Source organism: Syngnathoides biaculeatus, chromosome 4 (genome assembly GCF_019802595.1).
Source record: "Syngnathoides biaculeatus isolate LvHL_M chromosome 4, ASM1980259v1, whole genome shotgun sequence".
Taxonomy (NCBI): Eukaryota; Metazoa; Chordata; class Actinopteri; order Syngnathiformes; family Syngnathidae; genus Syngnathoides; species Syngnathoides biaculeatus.
Window position 1 is genome coordinate 980,503 of NC_084643.1, and position 15,209 is coordinate 995,711.

At 43.9% G+C, this 15,209-nt stretch overlaps 2 protein-coding genes across 2 annotated transcripts in view; one reads left to right on the forward strand and one right to left on the reverse strand.

Annotated features, from left to right (window-relative positions):
* LOC133499155 (AP2-associated protein kinase 1-like) overlaps window positions 1-1,282 on the reverse strand; it is an 83,252-nt gene extending 81,970 nt beyond the window's left edge. Inside the window, exon 1 of the mRNA XM_061816790.1 lies at window positions 1,193-1,282. The gene's annotated coding sequence lies outside the window, so the exon portion shown is untranslated. The remainder of the gene's footprint in view (window positions 1-1,192) is intronic.
* Window positions 1,283-6,739: 5,457 nt separating this feature from the next.
* prlhr2a (prolactin releasing hormone receptor 2a) lies at window positions 6,740-14,633 on the forward strand. The gene is made up of 2 exons (XM_061817529.1): window positions 6,740-7,517; window positions 13,476-14,633. The coding sequence occupies exons 1-2, from the start codon at window positions 7,075-7,077 to the stop codon at window positions 14,110-14,112; spliced, it is 1,080 nt and encodes a 359-aa protein (XP_061673513.1). The 5' UTR covers window positions 6,740-7,074; the 3' UTR covers window positions 14,113-14,633.
* The last annotated feature ends 576 nt before the right edge of the window (window positions 14,634-15,209 follow it).

Sequence of the window (15,209 nt, forward strand, 5' to 3'; positions counted from 1 at the left end):
AGGCACGTGGCCGGCGAGTCTCCCGCCGCGGGGGACAATATCAGGATTCCCAAGACCAGACTCCGATCGATGGTTCAACAAGCGCCCTGACGTCAGCCTGCGTCGGGAGGTTCAAATGAGACATCACGCGCTCACAAAAGATTCAGACGGCACTTCCCGTCTCCCGCTTATCAGGCAGCCCTCGGTGGCTTGTGCAAACACTTTTCGGGATAATGAATGATTACAACTCAAACAGGAGAGTCACGTTGCATTAAGCGTTCCCTTCACCTTTGTCGTTGGCCTTTTTAAGTGCAACCACATGTGGACGACGGCACACTTGATTCGGTTTCACAAATTTTCAAGCAATCGTTTTTTTTTCCCCACTTGTTTTTTTCAGTAGTGCTCGTTCAATATAAACCCCGGCGGATATAAACAATAATAATAATAAAATAAATAGTGGCACAGTGGAACAGCAGTAGAGCGTTGCCCTCATAATTCTGAGGATCTGGGTTCGATCCCCCGCCTGTGTGGAGATTGCATGTTTTCCCAGCGCTCAACATTCACTTTTGCAGCGACTTGCCCTATTGGGCAAGTGAATCTAAATCCCACTTGCCATAGCTTTCAACAAATATTACATTATTTTATAGCAACTGTTGATAATTCCTATATCATATAAAATATATTATAGGCTTTGTTATCGTTTATTGCATCCATGTGACAAAAAATAAATTAAATAATAAACATAAATCTAAATTAGAAAAAATATGGTAAAAGTTTGGCACAGTAAAAAACGACTAAAAAATAAAATGACAAAACATTAAATAATGATTTTTTAACAAATGACTAGTGAATTTAAAAAAAAATGTGGCAAAATGTTGGCACAATAACAACTGACTAACACATTAAATGGCTTTCGGCAAAATGACAAGAGAATAAAATAATAAATAATATTTTTATTTACCAGGAAATCTAGCAAGTCACCTTCCTGAGCACAACTCAATATTGGAATTATGAATTGCCAACCAGTGTGTAATTTCAAACACGTGGATTTGTTTACAACCTGTTTTCCCTTTCGTGTGTCGCCATTTCATTACAATATACACGAATACACAAAAAACTAATTGTGTCATGTCAAAATATTATTGTCATCGATGACAGCACTTAATCATCTGTATAAAAAAATAATAATAATAACTACGTCGGATTTTCTTACCTCAGCTTTTCTTTGATTGTGATTCGATGCGCGTATTCGTGACCAAAAGCGCGAGGCGGCCATGACGCCGTAGAAGAAAGCAGCTCATTGGCTTGTTCGGTTGAGCTCCAGCGAATCAGAAACTCGTATGTTAAGCCGTTGTTGTCGCGTGGTTTCACGCGATGTCGGCCGTGAATTATCAAAACTAAAAAACTATTATCGACTTGGACGCAAGAAATTTTTCAATAAATGAACAAACAAATAAATAAATACGATATTTCTGTGAAAATTCCCCCTTGCCCGGTCGTGCAATCGTGGCGTACATTTACTTTCCCGAAGATGCTTTATGGGGCAAGTCGGACAATCGTTAATGTTGAGCCCTGTATCATACTGTGCAATTCATAAAACATGTTGACGACGCGACACAATAATTTTTTTTAATAAATGCAAAATTACGATATTTCAGTGAAAATTCCCGCGAGCCGAGTCGGTCAATCGTGCCGTAACATTTACTTTCCCGTAGATGCTTTTCGGGCAAGTCAGGCAATCGTTAATGTTGATTGCGTAGGTTTTCTCCGGGCACTCCGCTTTCCGACATCCCAAAAACATAAAACATTAATTGGGCACGCTAAATTGTCCATAGGTGTCATTGTGAATGCAGCCGTTTGTCCCCATATGCCCTGCGATTGGCTGGCAACCAGTTCAGGGTGTGCCCCGCCTCCTGTCCGTTGACAGCTGGGATAGGCTCCGGCACTCCCCGCGACCCTTGTGAGGATAAGCGGCAACGAAAATGGATGGAAAATGGATTAAATGAGTTATTTCAGCCACTGTCCAGGTGCAGCAAAGCCAGGCTACCGACTCGTTTCGATTCTTCTCTCCGATCGTTAACATAATTAATTAAATTGAGCCCCAATAACGTACAATAAGTTGGCGTATATGAATTTGGGTTGAAGAACTCTGAAGCCACCGCCCCCCCAAAAAAAAAAAAAAAAAAAACAGTGAGCAGGAAAAGTAGACCAGACAACCGGAAAATCACTGTGGAAATAGTTGTTGATACTTTTTTCCCGAGCCGCCACTGAATGTGCGATCTCCGTTGATTGCTATGACAACGGATGCGACAACACCGCTAGTTATTTTGGTCCGAATAAAAGGAGGAGATGTTAGTCTGCCTCGTGATCACCGCCGGGTCACCCATCGTACTCTGGCTTGATATGTGGCGCCGAGTCCTCTGTGTGGTGTGCAAGAAAAATACGTACGCGCTAATTTAATTTCCCGCGCTGGATTGTAATCAGTCCGGTTAATTAAAAAATGGTAACATAAAAAAAATGGACACGATATAGCTGCGATTGGCTGGCAACAAGTTCAGGGTGTATCCCACCTCGGTGCCCGTTGACGGCTGGGATAGGCTCCGGCACCCCCCGCGACCCTCGTGAGGATAAGCGGCAAAGAAAATGAATGGCTATTGGACATATGGATGTATATGGCACAATGTAATGGGAAATATTCTGAAGGTTTTGGGTGAGTCTGAGAGGTGTTTTTTTTTTCGAAGTAGAGATAATATTCCATCCATCCATCCATCCATCCATCCATTTTATTAGCTGCTTCTCCTCACGAGGGTCGCGAGAGTGCTGGAGATATATTTTTGGGTTGGAAATGGAAATGTTAACTTTAGACACGCAGATATCAATACTGACAGATAAATACAGGGGATATAAAAAGTCGACACACCCCTGTTCAAAAGCCAGGTGCTTGTGACGTAAAAAGCGAGACCAAGATAAAGAAATTCCAAACCTTTTCCACCATTTATAAGGACCTGTAACCTGAGTTTTAAAGATCTTTTCATGAAGGGGGCTTCAACCGACCGAGAGAACGTCGCAGCAGAAGTTTGCCAAAGCCAGTTGAAATTAGGGAAGTGGTGGAAGCATAGAAAATGGATGGATGGATGAATACACTCAATGGAATCAATTGAATTGAATTTGAATGGAATTTAATTCAACCGAAGGAGCAATTTTAGAGCGTCTGCCTCACAGTTCTGATGTTCCGGGTTCAATCCCGGACCCTCCTGTGTGGAGTTTGCATGTCCTCCCCGTGCCTGCGTGGGTTTTCTGCGGGCACTCCGGTGTCCTCACACATCCAAGATTAATCGGACACTCTAAATTGCCCCCAGGCGTGATTGTGGCTGTTTGTCTCGATGTGCCCTGCGATTGGCTCACAGTTCTGAGGTCCGGGGTTTGAAACTTTCCTCCCACATCCTAAAAAAAAAAAAAATCCAGTGATTGGAGACTCTAAATTGCCCGTAGGTGTGATTGTGTGTGCAACTGTTGTGTCTCGCCGCATGACCGATGACACCAGGGAGAGGCTCCATCACTCCCACGGCCCTTGTGAGGATAAGCGTCTTAGCAAACAGATGAACGGATGGATGAATTCCACATTTCGTGTTCCACAACGTCCCCCGCAGACAAAGTTGAACGCATGCGCTCGCCCACAAAGTCGACTAAAATGACATTTGGATGGATTTTCAGGTGAGAAAAAAAAAATGTTGCCTACAATTTCCTCCTCACCGCATAATGGAAAATCTCACCTTCATTTCAAATTGCTGGAAAACAAACGCGGCATCACGGGCGAAAGATCATGCAAAGGAGAACTGAGAACTGGCACCTTTGAAATCACAAAAGGGGGGAAAGCGAGCGTCTGGGCTCAGCCAACGTCAGGCTGCGTCCATCAGCGCGAGAAGCGCGCGAGAGGCGAGCGCGCTTCACATCGGACCTCCATCAGAACCTCCGTCGCTCTCGCAGACGCCGGACCTCGATGCTCCACGCTCGGCCGCCGGCACAAGGTAGGCACAGACATGCAGAAGGAGAACAATTTAGAGTTTGCGTGCGTCGACGCGCTTCACTATGTTTTTCCACAGGATTTTTTTTTTCTGTTTATATTTTCCCATTTCCATTTCATTGCCTGTGGTTCTTTTCTCCACGCGTGCAATTCATATTACAAATGAAAAATTTGACGTAAGGGAGAAACTAACTAAACTGAACTATTTGCTTGAAATGTGAACAAAAATAAATAGTGCAATGAATTCAGATAAGTAAAGTCAGCAAAAAAATGAATGTGGTTGTTCAGTCAAAAAAAAAGACTAATATAAGTTTGATATGCAACAGGATTCTGTGCTTGACACGTAATAAAGTGGGATTTACACACCGCTCAGCATTAAAAGCATCGATAATTCCCACAATCGTGTTTTATACTCCAGTATGTAGAAGCTCTTGAACCAAAAATAATATTTGTAATGTTGAAATATAATCATGATTGCTACCCATGATTTTTTTTATTCTTATGTATGACACTAAGAATGATGATAATAATATTCAGGGCAGCACGGTGGTGCAGCTGGTAAAGCGATGGCCTCACAGTTCTGAGGTCTCGGGTTCAATCCCGGACCCGCCTGTGTGGAGTTTGCATGTCCTCCCCGTGCCTACGTGGGTTTCCTCCAGCCACTCCAGTTTCCTCCCACATCCCCAAAACATGCAGCATTAATTGGACACTTAAATTGCCCCTAGGTGTGATTGTCAGTGCGGCTGTTTGTCTCCATGTGCCCTGCGATTGGCTGGCGACCAGCTCAGAGTTTGCCCCACCTCCTGCCCGTTGACAGCTGGGATAGGCTCCACCACTCACTGTGTCCCTTGTGAGGATAAGCGACTAAGTAAATGGATGGATGGATGGATAATATTCCATCCATCCATCCATTTTGTTAGCCGCTTATCCTCACAAGGGTTGCGGGGAGTGCTGGAGCCAATCCCAGCTGGAAGCGGGGTACACCCTGAACTGGTCACCAGTCAGTCGCAGGGCACATGGAGACAAACAGCCACGCACACAACCACACCTAGGGGCAATTTAGAGTATCCAATTAATGTTGCATGTTTTGGGGATGTGGGAGGAAACCGGAGTGTCCGGAGAAAGGCCACGCAGCCACGGGGAGAATATGCAAATTCCACACAGGCGGGGCCGGGATTTGAACCCTAGTCCTCAGAACTGTGAGGCCAAGGCTTTACAGCTGCTCCACTGTGCCGCCCATTGATAATGCAAACTGTCAAAAAAAAAAAGCCTTTATTTCTTGATTAAAATTAATTAAAATATTAGTTATTGAAAAAATTATTGATTGAACAGAAAAACAATATTTCTTGGGCTTGAACATCATGATTGGAACGTGAATTTAGTTGTATATTCTTCACTCGTGGCTCAAAACTGTAGCAGCAAGCGCTCACAGAAATTGAAAGGAAAACACATAAAAATGACTCGTCTTGTATGATGGATGCCCTGCAGCCGACTTCCCGGGTTGCCCATATCAAAAATTGCCACAAAAACCTGACGGTAAACGGGAGGTTATTCAGGGGTCACGGGCCAGCACTGTGTTCCCAAAAAAAATGTTCCTCAACCAAGCGAACAAGAGTACACAAGGAAATAATAATCTCAAACCCCCCCCAAAAAATCTCAATTTACTCCCAAATTTACTTTGTGTAAAATCTGTGTCTGTTAATCTGAATTTGGAGTTACAGATTAATTGTGCCTTCTGCCATCTAGTGGAAGAGCATTATTATTATCATTATGGATTATATTAATTATTATTATTATTGTATTATATATTACTGTAAAGCCTCGGTTCTCGAACATCCCCAGTTTCGAACAAATCGGTTTTCGAACTAAAACTCCAAGATTTTTTTGCTTCCGTTTTCGTTATTGTCAATTTGAACGCCCCACGAAAAATAGCAAAAAAATAACATAACTTTTGTTATTCTGTATAACGCAGCCTGTGTACACAGACGTGTCCGGGTAGTGACTGTTGTTTTTCTTCTTACGGAGGACTACCGTATTAACCCCCAATCATGGATCCAAAGAAGCCAAGTTGCTTGTTTAAAGTTATTCTGCACTTTTGTGAATAAAAAAAAAAGTTGACAAGGCTGGGGGCCGACAGATATAGCAATGCACTCCCAACCGAGCGTACTCTACTACCAAAGCATACATTTTAAGCAAAAAATAAATACATTTCTTAAATTATTTTATTAAATAAAGTATTTAAACTATACATGCATTTCTACTATGCAGTTTATTATCAGGAAAATATATTTTAGGCTAATATTTTAGGCTTGGAACGCATTATTTCTTTTTCCGTTCATTGTAATGGGAAACGTCGATTCGGTTTTCAAACAAATCACTTTTCGAACCATTTTCTGGAACTGATTGTGGTCAAGAACCGAGGCATCACTGTATTAGTATCTATCTATTATTATATATTAATCATTATATCCCAATTATATCATGTCTATAATAGTATTAATATTATTATACATAGTATTGTGCTTATTTGTTTGAGAACGGCAGCAACGGTGGAGAACTGCTTAGTGAGGTTGCAAATGGATGGGAAATTTCCCATCCATTTGGAATAGTGTCACATTCAAGCACAAATATAAACATTTTGTTGACGCGGACATCCTATGTTATATATATATATATATATATATATATATATATATATATATATATATATATACACATACACACCCCTATCTGAAAATTGCCAATAATGGCCTGCGCGATCGCACGTTCCGTGCATGGCAATTACCGCCAACGGTAATGATACATACAGCGTGTCAGCTGTACATCTTTAAAATGCCGAAAGCGTGATTGCGACAGCGCCAGGCGGGCAATTGCCGCCGCACGGTCGCCACCCTCCCTGTATTAGCCATCGCACGGCCCGTATTAATATCCGTCCTTGTCATTTCAATTCAATCTATTATATATCTCCAAGTCAACTCCCATCGGGTATATAAGCGACGCGTAGAATGCAGTCCAATCTTGTAGCGATCACAAGCTAATTCTCCCTCCCGCGTCGACGTCTGCCTCTCAGGATGGAGGGCCCAGCCGGCGATCGCATCACCTCGCCCGCGACCCATCAGTCGAACGACTCGGGCGGCGTCTTCGAGGTGGCGCTCCAGAACGCGTCCGCCGAGCGCAAACCCCAGTTCGAGGGTGTGGAGCTGCTGCAGTCCTTCAAGGCGCTCATCATCCCCTGCTACGCTCTGGTGGCCCTGGTGGGCGTCGTGGGCAACTACCTGCTGCTGTACGTCATCTGCCGCGCCCGCAAGATGCACAACGTCACCAACTTCTTCATCGGCAACCTGGCCTTCTCCGACATGCTCATGTGCGCCACGTGCATCCCCTTCACGCTGGCGTACGCGCTCAACCCACACGGCTGGGTGTTCGGCCGCTTCATGTGCTACCTGATTTATCTCATCCAGCCGGTGACCGTGTACGTGTCGGTTTTCACCCTCACCGCCATCGGGGTTGATAGGTGAGTCACGATTCCATCATCCAATGAGAAAATATGCACGGGAGGTGAGAGGCTCTCATCTCGGAGCTTTCTAATCATCGTGTTTTTGACACCTTGGTGCATAAATTCACACGCACCCGCAAAAAAAAATGAATGTTATTACCTGGAAATTGGAGTGGCGGATTTTAGCCGTAAAAATGTGTTTCGGGCTGCAAGCAAATAGCTTAATGTAAGAGGAAAAAAAGCACTGACTGACATAAACATGGAGCAATGTTTGTCCTTACCTTTGGTCTTAGTCTTTGAGTTCTCTGCAGATTCCTACAACTACTTTCACCCACTCACGCAATAATGGACAACACATTATGATTTGTGTAAAAATGCAACTACACAAGATGTACCAAACATTCTGCCATCTTTACAAAGGTAATTTCTATATCACATTTATATCCATCCATCCATCGTGTACTGCTTTTCTGGGTCGGGTCACGGGGGGAAGTAGCTTAGACTACCCAAACTTCCTTTTCCCCGGCCACTTCTTCCAGCTCCTCCCGAGGCGTTCCCAAGCCTGCCGAGAGACGTAGTCTCTCCAGCAAGTCCCGGGTCGTCCTCGGGGTCTCTTTCTGAAGGGACGTCCCCGGAACACCTCACCTCATCTGAATCAGATGCCCCAGCCACCTCATCTGGCTCCTCTCAAAGCGGAGGAGCAGCGACTCGACACTGAGTCCCTCCCTGATGACCGAGATTGTCGCCCTTTCTCTTCCGGAAACCCATTTCGGCCGCTTGTATCCGGGATCTTGTTCTACGTTTACATTTATATAAATTACGGTAATGTGCACCGCCAACCTGAATTCTTGCATTTTCGATCGTTAGCGTAGCATATTTGTCGCTAAAGCGCCAAACATCAGAAACGACTCCCCGTGAGTTTGTTTTAACTCAAACGAAGACAAAAAAAATGTCGACTACAAGGGCTAGCCGTCCAGCCGCTTTTAAAAGAAATGTGTCATCGCTACTGCAGACGACGCGGCCATACCGGAAGCAAAACAACGTGAGCTGAAACTACGTAGTACGATCGTAATGGGCACGTTTAAAAACAAAACGGGATAGCGCACACAATTGAAAGGCTCGCCTTTTTAAAAAGTGCTCATTACGCTCATTTCCACGTAGTTTGAGCTCTCGTTTGGATTGCGATGTGACGCTATAAAAAGCTGGGACAGATTGTAGCCGAACGGTGTTAGCACAGTGGACCTCCCCCTCAAAGCGCTGACAATATTGAGGACTAAGGGGAACTAAGACTCTCAGGATTCAAAACATCCTGTGAGAGAGAGATGGGATCAATATTCATGAATGCAGGAGGCGCCAGAACTGGACCAAGTCATCAATGATGAGTTTGACAGTGATGTACCAAAGGTAGCTACCATGGATACTTTTCAGATTGGAGATGAGTCAGATGCTTCTTTTGAAGTCTTGGCCGAGGATGTGTAAAATCAAGGATAAACCGCACTATGCGCAAATGTTATATACAGAAATATGTATTGCTAAAAATGTTTAGGTTAAACAGCGGTAAATAGTGTATTTATTTAAGACTGTAATATGTGTTAACAGTATTAATAAAATGTTATGCCATCATTGAACATTTAGTCGGTTGAGGGATTCTGTTCTGACAATTGCAGGGACCAGGACAAGCGTGTCATTTGGCCTGTCTCGAGATTATATTCCCGCTACATCAGCACACACACAATGATTATTATTAATGATTGTTGTACAGACAGTTTTTTGAAAAACAATACAAGTACAAACCTAACAAAATACAAATACAGATAATTCCTAATATTTTGAGCATATGGGTAGCAGCAAATTGGTTGTGCGCATTGTACATTGGTAGAAGGCTTTTCCTGATATTTTTTCAGTCAACTTTGGGGGTGCGCGTTATACTTCAGGACTCATTATACTCGAGAAATTATGGTAGTGGACAAATAAGTAGCAAGTGACTCAAACTATGTAGTTGTTTTCTAGAAGAAATTTAAGATCTTTTCTTTTTTTAATTCCGGACCTCGATAAGGCAAAAGTAATGTTTAGCACCCATTACACACCCCTGACACCTCCCCTGCAAATATGTTTTCGATAGTTGCAGAGACATTAAAGTTGAGTTTGGGTTCGCGACGAAACGCACGTTACGTGGGGAAAAGACGCATCTTTGTGCGCGGAGTCCCTCAGTCTGCTACGTGACAGTGTGCTCGTTTTGTGTATTTTATCAAGTGCGTCTCCGCACACTAATTGTAGAGTTGCACGCGCCGCTTATAAATGATTTGTCCCGTCAATTCATCACCCGAGCAGCATGAAAAACAGCCTTGACTCCCGGCTTAAAGAAATGAGTTGTTGGGTTGAAATGAGTCGGCTCGCTGAGGAGGGCGGGCGCTCGCGCAAAGACCCGCCTTACCGCTGCGTCAGTAGATGCGCAAAGATTATTATTAATGATTGTTGTACAGATGATTTTTTTTTTAAAAATAATACAATTATAAACCTAGCAAAATAGAAATACAGATAATTCCTAATATTTTGAGCATATGGATAGCCCCAAATTGGTGGTGCGCATTGTACACTGGTAGAAGGGTTGCGCATTATACTCGAGAAATTTCGGTACTTTCATGGTCATTTGCAGTGACGGAAAACTGTGCTGCAGTCTCACGAACATAAAGACATATTGTTGACCGCGCACACTTGCGCATAGAGTCCCGCTCACCTGGGACCTTGAAGGATAATTGGTAGAAAATAGCAAAATAGTTTATTCAGACCGTATTCAGTGTCCATGAAAAAAAAAAGTGCCTGTGCGTGGAGTTAAATAACAGAAAACTACTCTGTGTGGTTGAGCATTCATTCCTTAATGGAATATGATGTGAATTTGCAAACCGCTGAGAAAAAGCGAGGGGGGAGGGTGAATGGTGGACCGATGATGGATAGATGGAGGGATGGATGGATGGGTTGTAGAAAGACGGTTGAGAGGTTTGGTCTGCATATTGAATCCTGTGGCTCTGATATGAATTGGAAACCTTCATATGGTTAGACCCAAATGTGATATTTTTATGCAGCGCCGGGGCCTAGAGGTGAGTACACCATCCTCCTCCTGAACAGATTCACAAAAGCAGCATTACACACACACACACACACACACACACACACACACACACACACGAGTCCTGCAGTAGTTCACTTCTTAACTGTCCGGTTGCATCCAGTTTGTTCAAATTAAATCGTGCAAATCCCAAAGGTTTTACATTTCTTCAGGCGTTCCTCAAGGCTGCGTCTTTGGTCCCATCCGATTTATCACCTGTACAAATTCAATTTCCGCTGCTTTGGAAGACACCAAGTTCGACCTCCGCACCGTACCCACCGCCACTCGTCCTCCTTCTGGCCTTAACTCCATCACTGAACTCAAATACTGGTTTTCATCCAACATTCTGCAACTTTTTTGGTAATGATTCCTCTGTTTCATGATTAACTCAAAGTCTGGGTTTCATCCTGTCCTTCCAAGCCCACATAAACAACATCACCACCTCCGTCCATCCCCCACTCCTGCTGTCCTTGTTCATCGTTTCGTCGCTTCCCGCCTGAGTTATTGCAACATTCTCCTGTTTGGTCTCCCCCGCAAGTCACCACAAATACGACATCTTTTCCAGAACTCTGACACTTCACTGGCTCCTTGAGTAGTACCACATCTAATATAAAATTCTGATCTTCAGCTTCAAGGATATCATAACCTCACCCCGTCATATCTTACTGATCTTACTTACTTAATGATCCCCTACACCTACGTCACTGTCCCTTTTGCTCATCTGTACAGTCTTTGGAACTCACAACTACCTGACCTTCGATACGCAGACTCATGAACACAAACTCAGAAGTCCAAATTAATCTAATCCATGTTTTTAACAAATCATTTTCTCACAGAATAAGTGAAGAATCAACCTTTTCTTTGTCGGTTTTTATTACAAAGAAAAGTCTTGACAAAAAGAGGAAAAGGTACAAGTCTTACCAGTTGTCATCCCTTACTGACGTCAAAGCAAAAATTTCGCTTGTTATATCAGACTGAGATAGAAAGAGACAACTATCTGCAACCAGTATGACAATAGTCATAACATGGCAACACAGTAGAGCTTGTGAACGTTGTTTAAAAATAATATTAGTACAGCATATACAGTTAAGAATATAAGTATTTGAACACCCTGCTATATTGCGAGGTCTCCCACTTATAAATCATGGAGGGGTCTCAAATTTTCATCGTAGGTGCATGTCCACTGTGAGAGAAATAATGTAAAAAGAAAAATCCAGAAATCACAAATTATGATTTTTTTTTAACGATTTATTTTGTGTGATACAGCTGCAAATAAGTATTTGAACACCCGAGAAAACCAATGTTAATATTTGGTACAGTCGCCTTTGTTTGCAATTACAGAGGTTAAACGTTTCCTGCAGATGTTCAACAAGTTTGTACACACTGCAGGAGAGATTTTGGCCCACTCCTCCACACAGATGAGAAACACGGAGTTTCAATTCCCTCCAAGTTTAGATGTGGAACTTGGCTAGTCCACGCCAGAACCTTGATATGCTTCTGACGTAGCCACTCCTTGGTTTTCCTGGCTGTGTGTTTCGGGTCGTTGTCATGTTGAAAGACCCAACGACGACCCATCTTCAATGCTCTGACTGAGGGAAAGAGGTTGTTCCCCAAAATCTCACAATATGGCCGCGGTCAACCTCTCCTTAATACAGTGCAGTCGTTCTGTCCCATGTGCAAATAAACCCCCCACAGCATTATGCTAGCACCCTCATGCTTCACAGTAGAGATGGTGTTCTTTGGATGGAACTCATCATTCGTCTTCCTCCAAACACAGTTGGTGCAGTTATGACCAAAAACATTCCCATTTTGTATCAAAACTTTCTCCCATGACTCCTCTGTACCATCCAAATGGTCACTGGTGAACTTAAGACGGGCCTTGACATGTGCTGGTTTAAGCAGGGGAGCCTTCCGTGCCATGCGTGATTTCAAACCATGACGTTTTAGTGTATTACCAACAATCACCTTGGAAACGTTGGTCCAGCTCTTTTCAGGTCATTGACCAAGTCCTGTCGTGTAGTCCTGGGCTGATTCCTCACCTTTGTAAGGATCATTGAGACCTCGCGAGGTGATATCTTGCATGGGGTTCCACTCCGATTGAGATTGACCATCAGGTTTAGCTTCTTCCATTTTCTAACGATTGATCCAACAGTGGACCTTTTTTCCCACCAAGCTGTTTGGCAATTTCTCCGTAGCCCTTTCCAGCTGTGTGGAGTTGTACAATTTTGTCTGTGGTGTCTTTGGACAGCTCTTTGGTCTTGGCCATGTTACAAGTTTGAGTCTTCCTGATTGTACGGAGTGGACAGGTGTCTTTATGAAGCTAACAACCTAACACAGGTGCATCTGATTCAAGATAATCCATAGAGTGGAGGTGGACTTTTAAAGATGAACTAACAAGTCTCTGAAGGTCAGTATTATAGCTGATAGACAGGTGTTCAAATACTTATTTGCAGCTGTATCACACAAATAAATCATTTAAAAAAAAATCATATATTGTGATTTCTGGATTTTTCTTTTAGATTATCTCTATCTCTCTGAGTGGACATCCACCTACAATGAAAATTTCAGAACCCTCCATGATTTTTCAGTGGGAGAACTTGCAATAGAGCAGGGTGTTCAAATACTTATTTTCTTCACTGTATATGTTCAACAGAACTTTTCCAACACATCCACTAATCCACAACCAACGACTTGGCCCTTTTGCAGAAACAGAAAAGTCTAGCTTGTTTTATTTGTTGCGTAGTGTAGTGTGACATACCAACAATGCACCTTGATGTCTCTTGTGACAGAATCTTGCAGCACCCTAAAAAAATTTTGCGAGTAGCCAAGGAACTCTAATCCCTTCTTTTGTCTTATTTTCTGCGTGAAAGGTACTACGCCACAGTGCATCCTCTGAAGAAGCGCATCTCAGTCTTGGCGTGCGCCTACTTGCTGTCCGCGATCTGGCTGCTGTCCTGTGCTCTGGTGGCTCCTGCTGTGGCTCACACATACCATGTGGAGTTCCAAAGCGAGGGCTTCACCATCTGTGAGGAATTCTGGATGGGCCAGGAGGGCGAGCACCTGGCCTACGCGTACAGCACCCTCTTCATCACCTACGTGCTGCCTCTGTCCGCCCTGTGCATCTCTTACCTGTGCATCTCGGTCAAACTGAGGAACTGCGTGGTCCCGGGCTACCACACCCGGAGCCAGGCCGAGGCCCAGCGCATGCGCAAACGCAAGACCTTCCGCCTGGTGAGCCTGGTGGTGGCCGCTTTCGCCGTTTGCTGGATGCCCATCAGCGTGTTCAACGTGTTGCGCGATATTGACATCGATCTGATTGATAAGCGCTACTTCCTGCTCATTCAGTTGCTCTGTCACCTTTGTGCCATGAGCTCATCCTGCTGCAATCCTTTCCTGTACGCTTGGCTCCACAACCGCTTTCGCGCGGAGCTCCGCAAAACGATGGCGTGCCGCCGGCGCATTGGCATCGCCGCCAACAACGGCGCCACGGCGAGCGTTGTGCTGTGAAACACACTTAGGGAAGACAAGTCACTGCGGGGACAGGACTTGGGTCCTCAAACCCCTTAAATTGTTTTTTTACCCCCCACCCCACCCCCAAGGACCCACTTCATAACCACCATGTGGAATTCTTTCATCTTTAAACATTTCAAGCTAAAAATTTGTAACATAAAAGCAAGCAAATTCAATTGAATTAAAATGCTCACCCATTGTCGCCTGCTGACTTGCACTCCTTCTACTAACAACAGGGCTGCAAACAGTAAGTGTTTCCATCTGAGCGATTCAGTAACATTTGAACATTTTTACGACCGTTGACTTTAAACCCCGGCGGCACGGTGCGTCGGCCTCACAGTTCTGAAGATCCCGGGTTCGACCCCGGCTTTGCCTGTGTGTGCAGCTCACGTCTGAATGTGCTCATTATCATGAATAACTGGCAAGGAAGACTCACGTGACATTAACTGAATAATACGTGACCAATTGTGGTGGGTTCGGCCACAGTCAGGTCTTGCGGGCAATGTACGGCAAGGATTGCCGAGTCCATTAATGTCTTTTCTTGCTTTTGACATGTATGCCCAAAAAAAAAAAAAAAAAAAGCATTGCAAACGATTATCTGTTCTCCGTTGCTGTAACTTTGCTGCATAAATACAATTAAACCCACCTCTTGTCCCCTCAGTCTGCACAAAGGAGGCAGATTGCTCATCTTGAGTTATTGACCGGAGGATCAGGGTGAAATTTGGCAAAAGGGATTAGAGAGATAAGCTAATTGTTTTGTGAGTTTTTGGTGAGTGTGGTAAGGAAGTGAAGAAACGGGTCCAAGCAGGGTGGAACAGCTGGCGGAAGGTGTCTGGTGTTCGATGTGACAGAAGAGTCTCTGCTAGGATGAAGGCCAAAGTTTATAAAACAGTGGTGAGGGTGGCCATAATGTACGGATTAGAGACGGTGGTCCTAAAAAAAACAACAGGAAGCAGAACTTGAGGTAGCAGAAATGAAGATGTTGAGATTCTCTTGATGGGCTCGGATTGGTTTTGTTCTAAGGTTAAGAGGTACAGAAAAGGGATGGATGGTTTGTTGTTATTGTCAGAAAAGTGAACAGAACAGTTAGAAAG

What these genes read in the sequence shown, in the direction of transcription:
- prlhr2a (XM_061817529.1), top strand. Translation starts at nt 7,075, where the DNA reads ATGGAGGGCCCAGCCGGCGATCGCATCACCTCGCCCGCGACCCATCAG. An exon ending in ACCGCCATCGGGGTTGATAG is followed by an intron (nt 7,518 to 13,475) that starts GTGAGTCACGAT and finishes TCTGCGTGAAAG; the next exon opens with GTACTACGCCACAGTGCATC.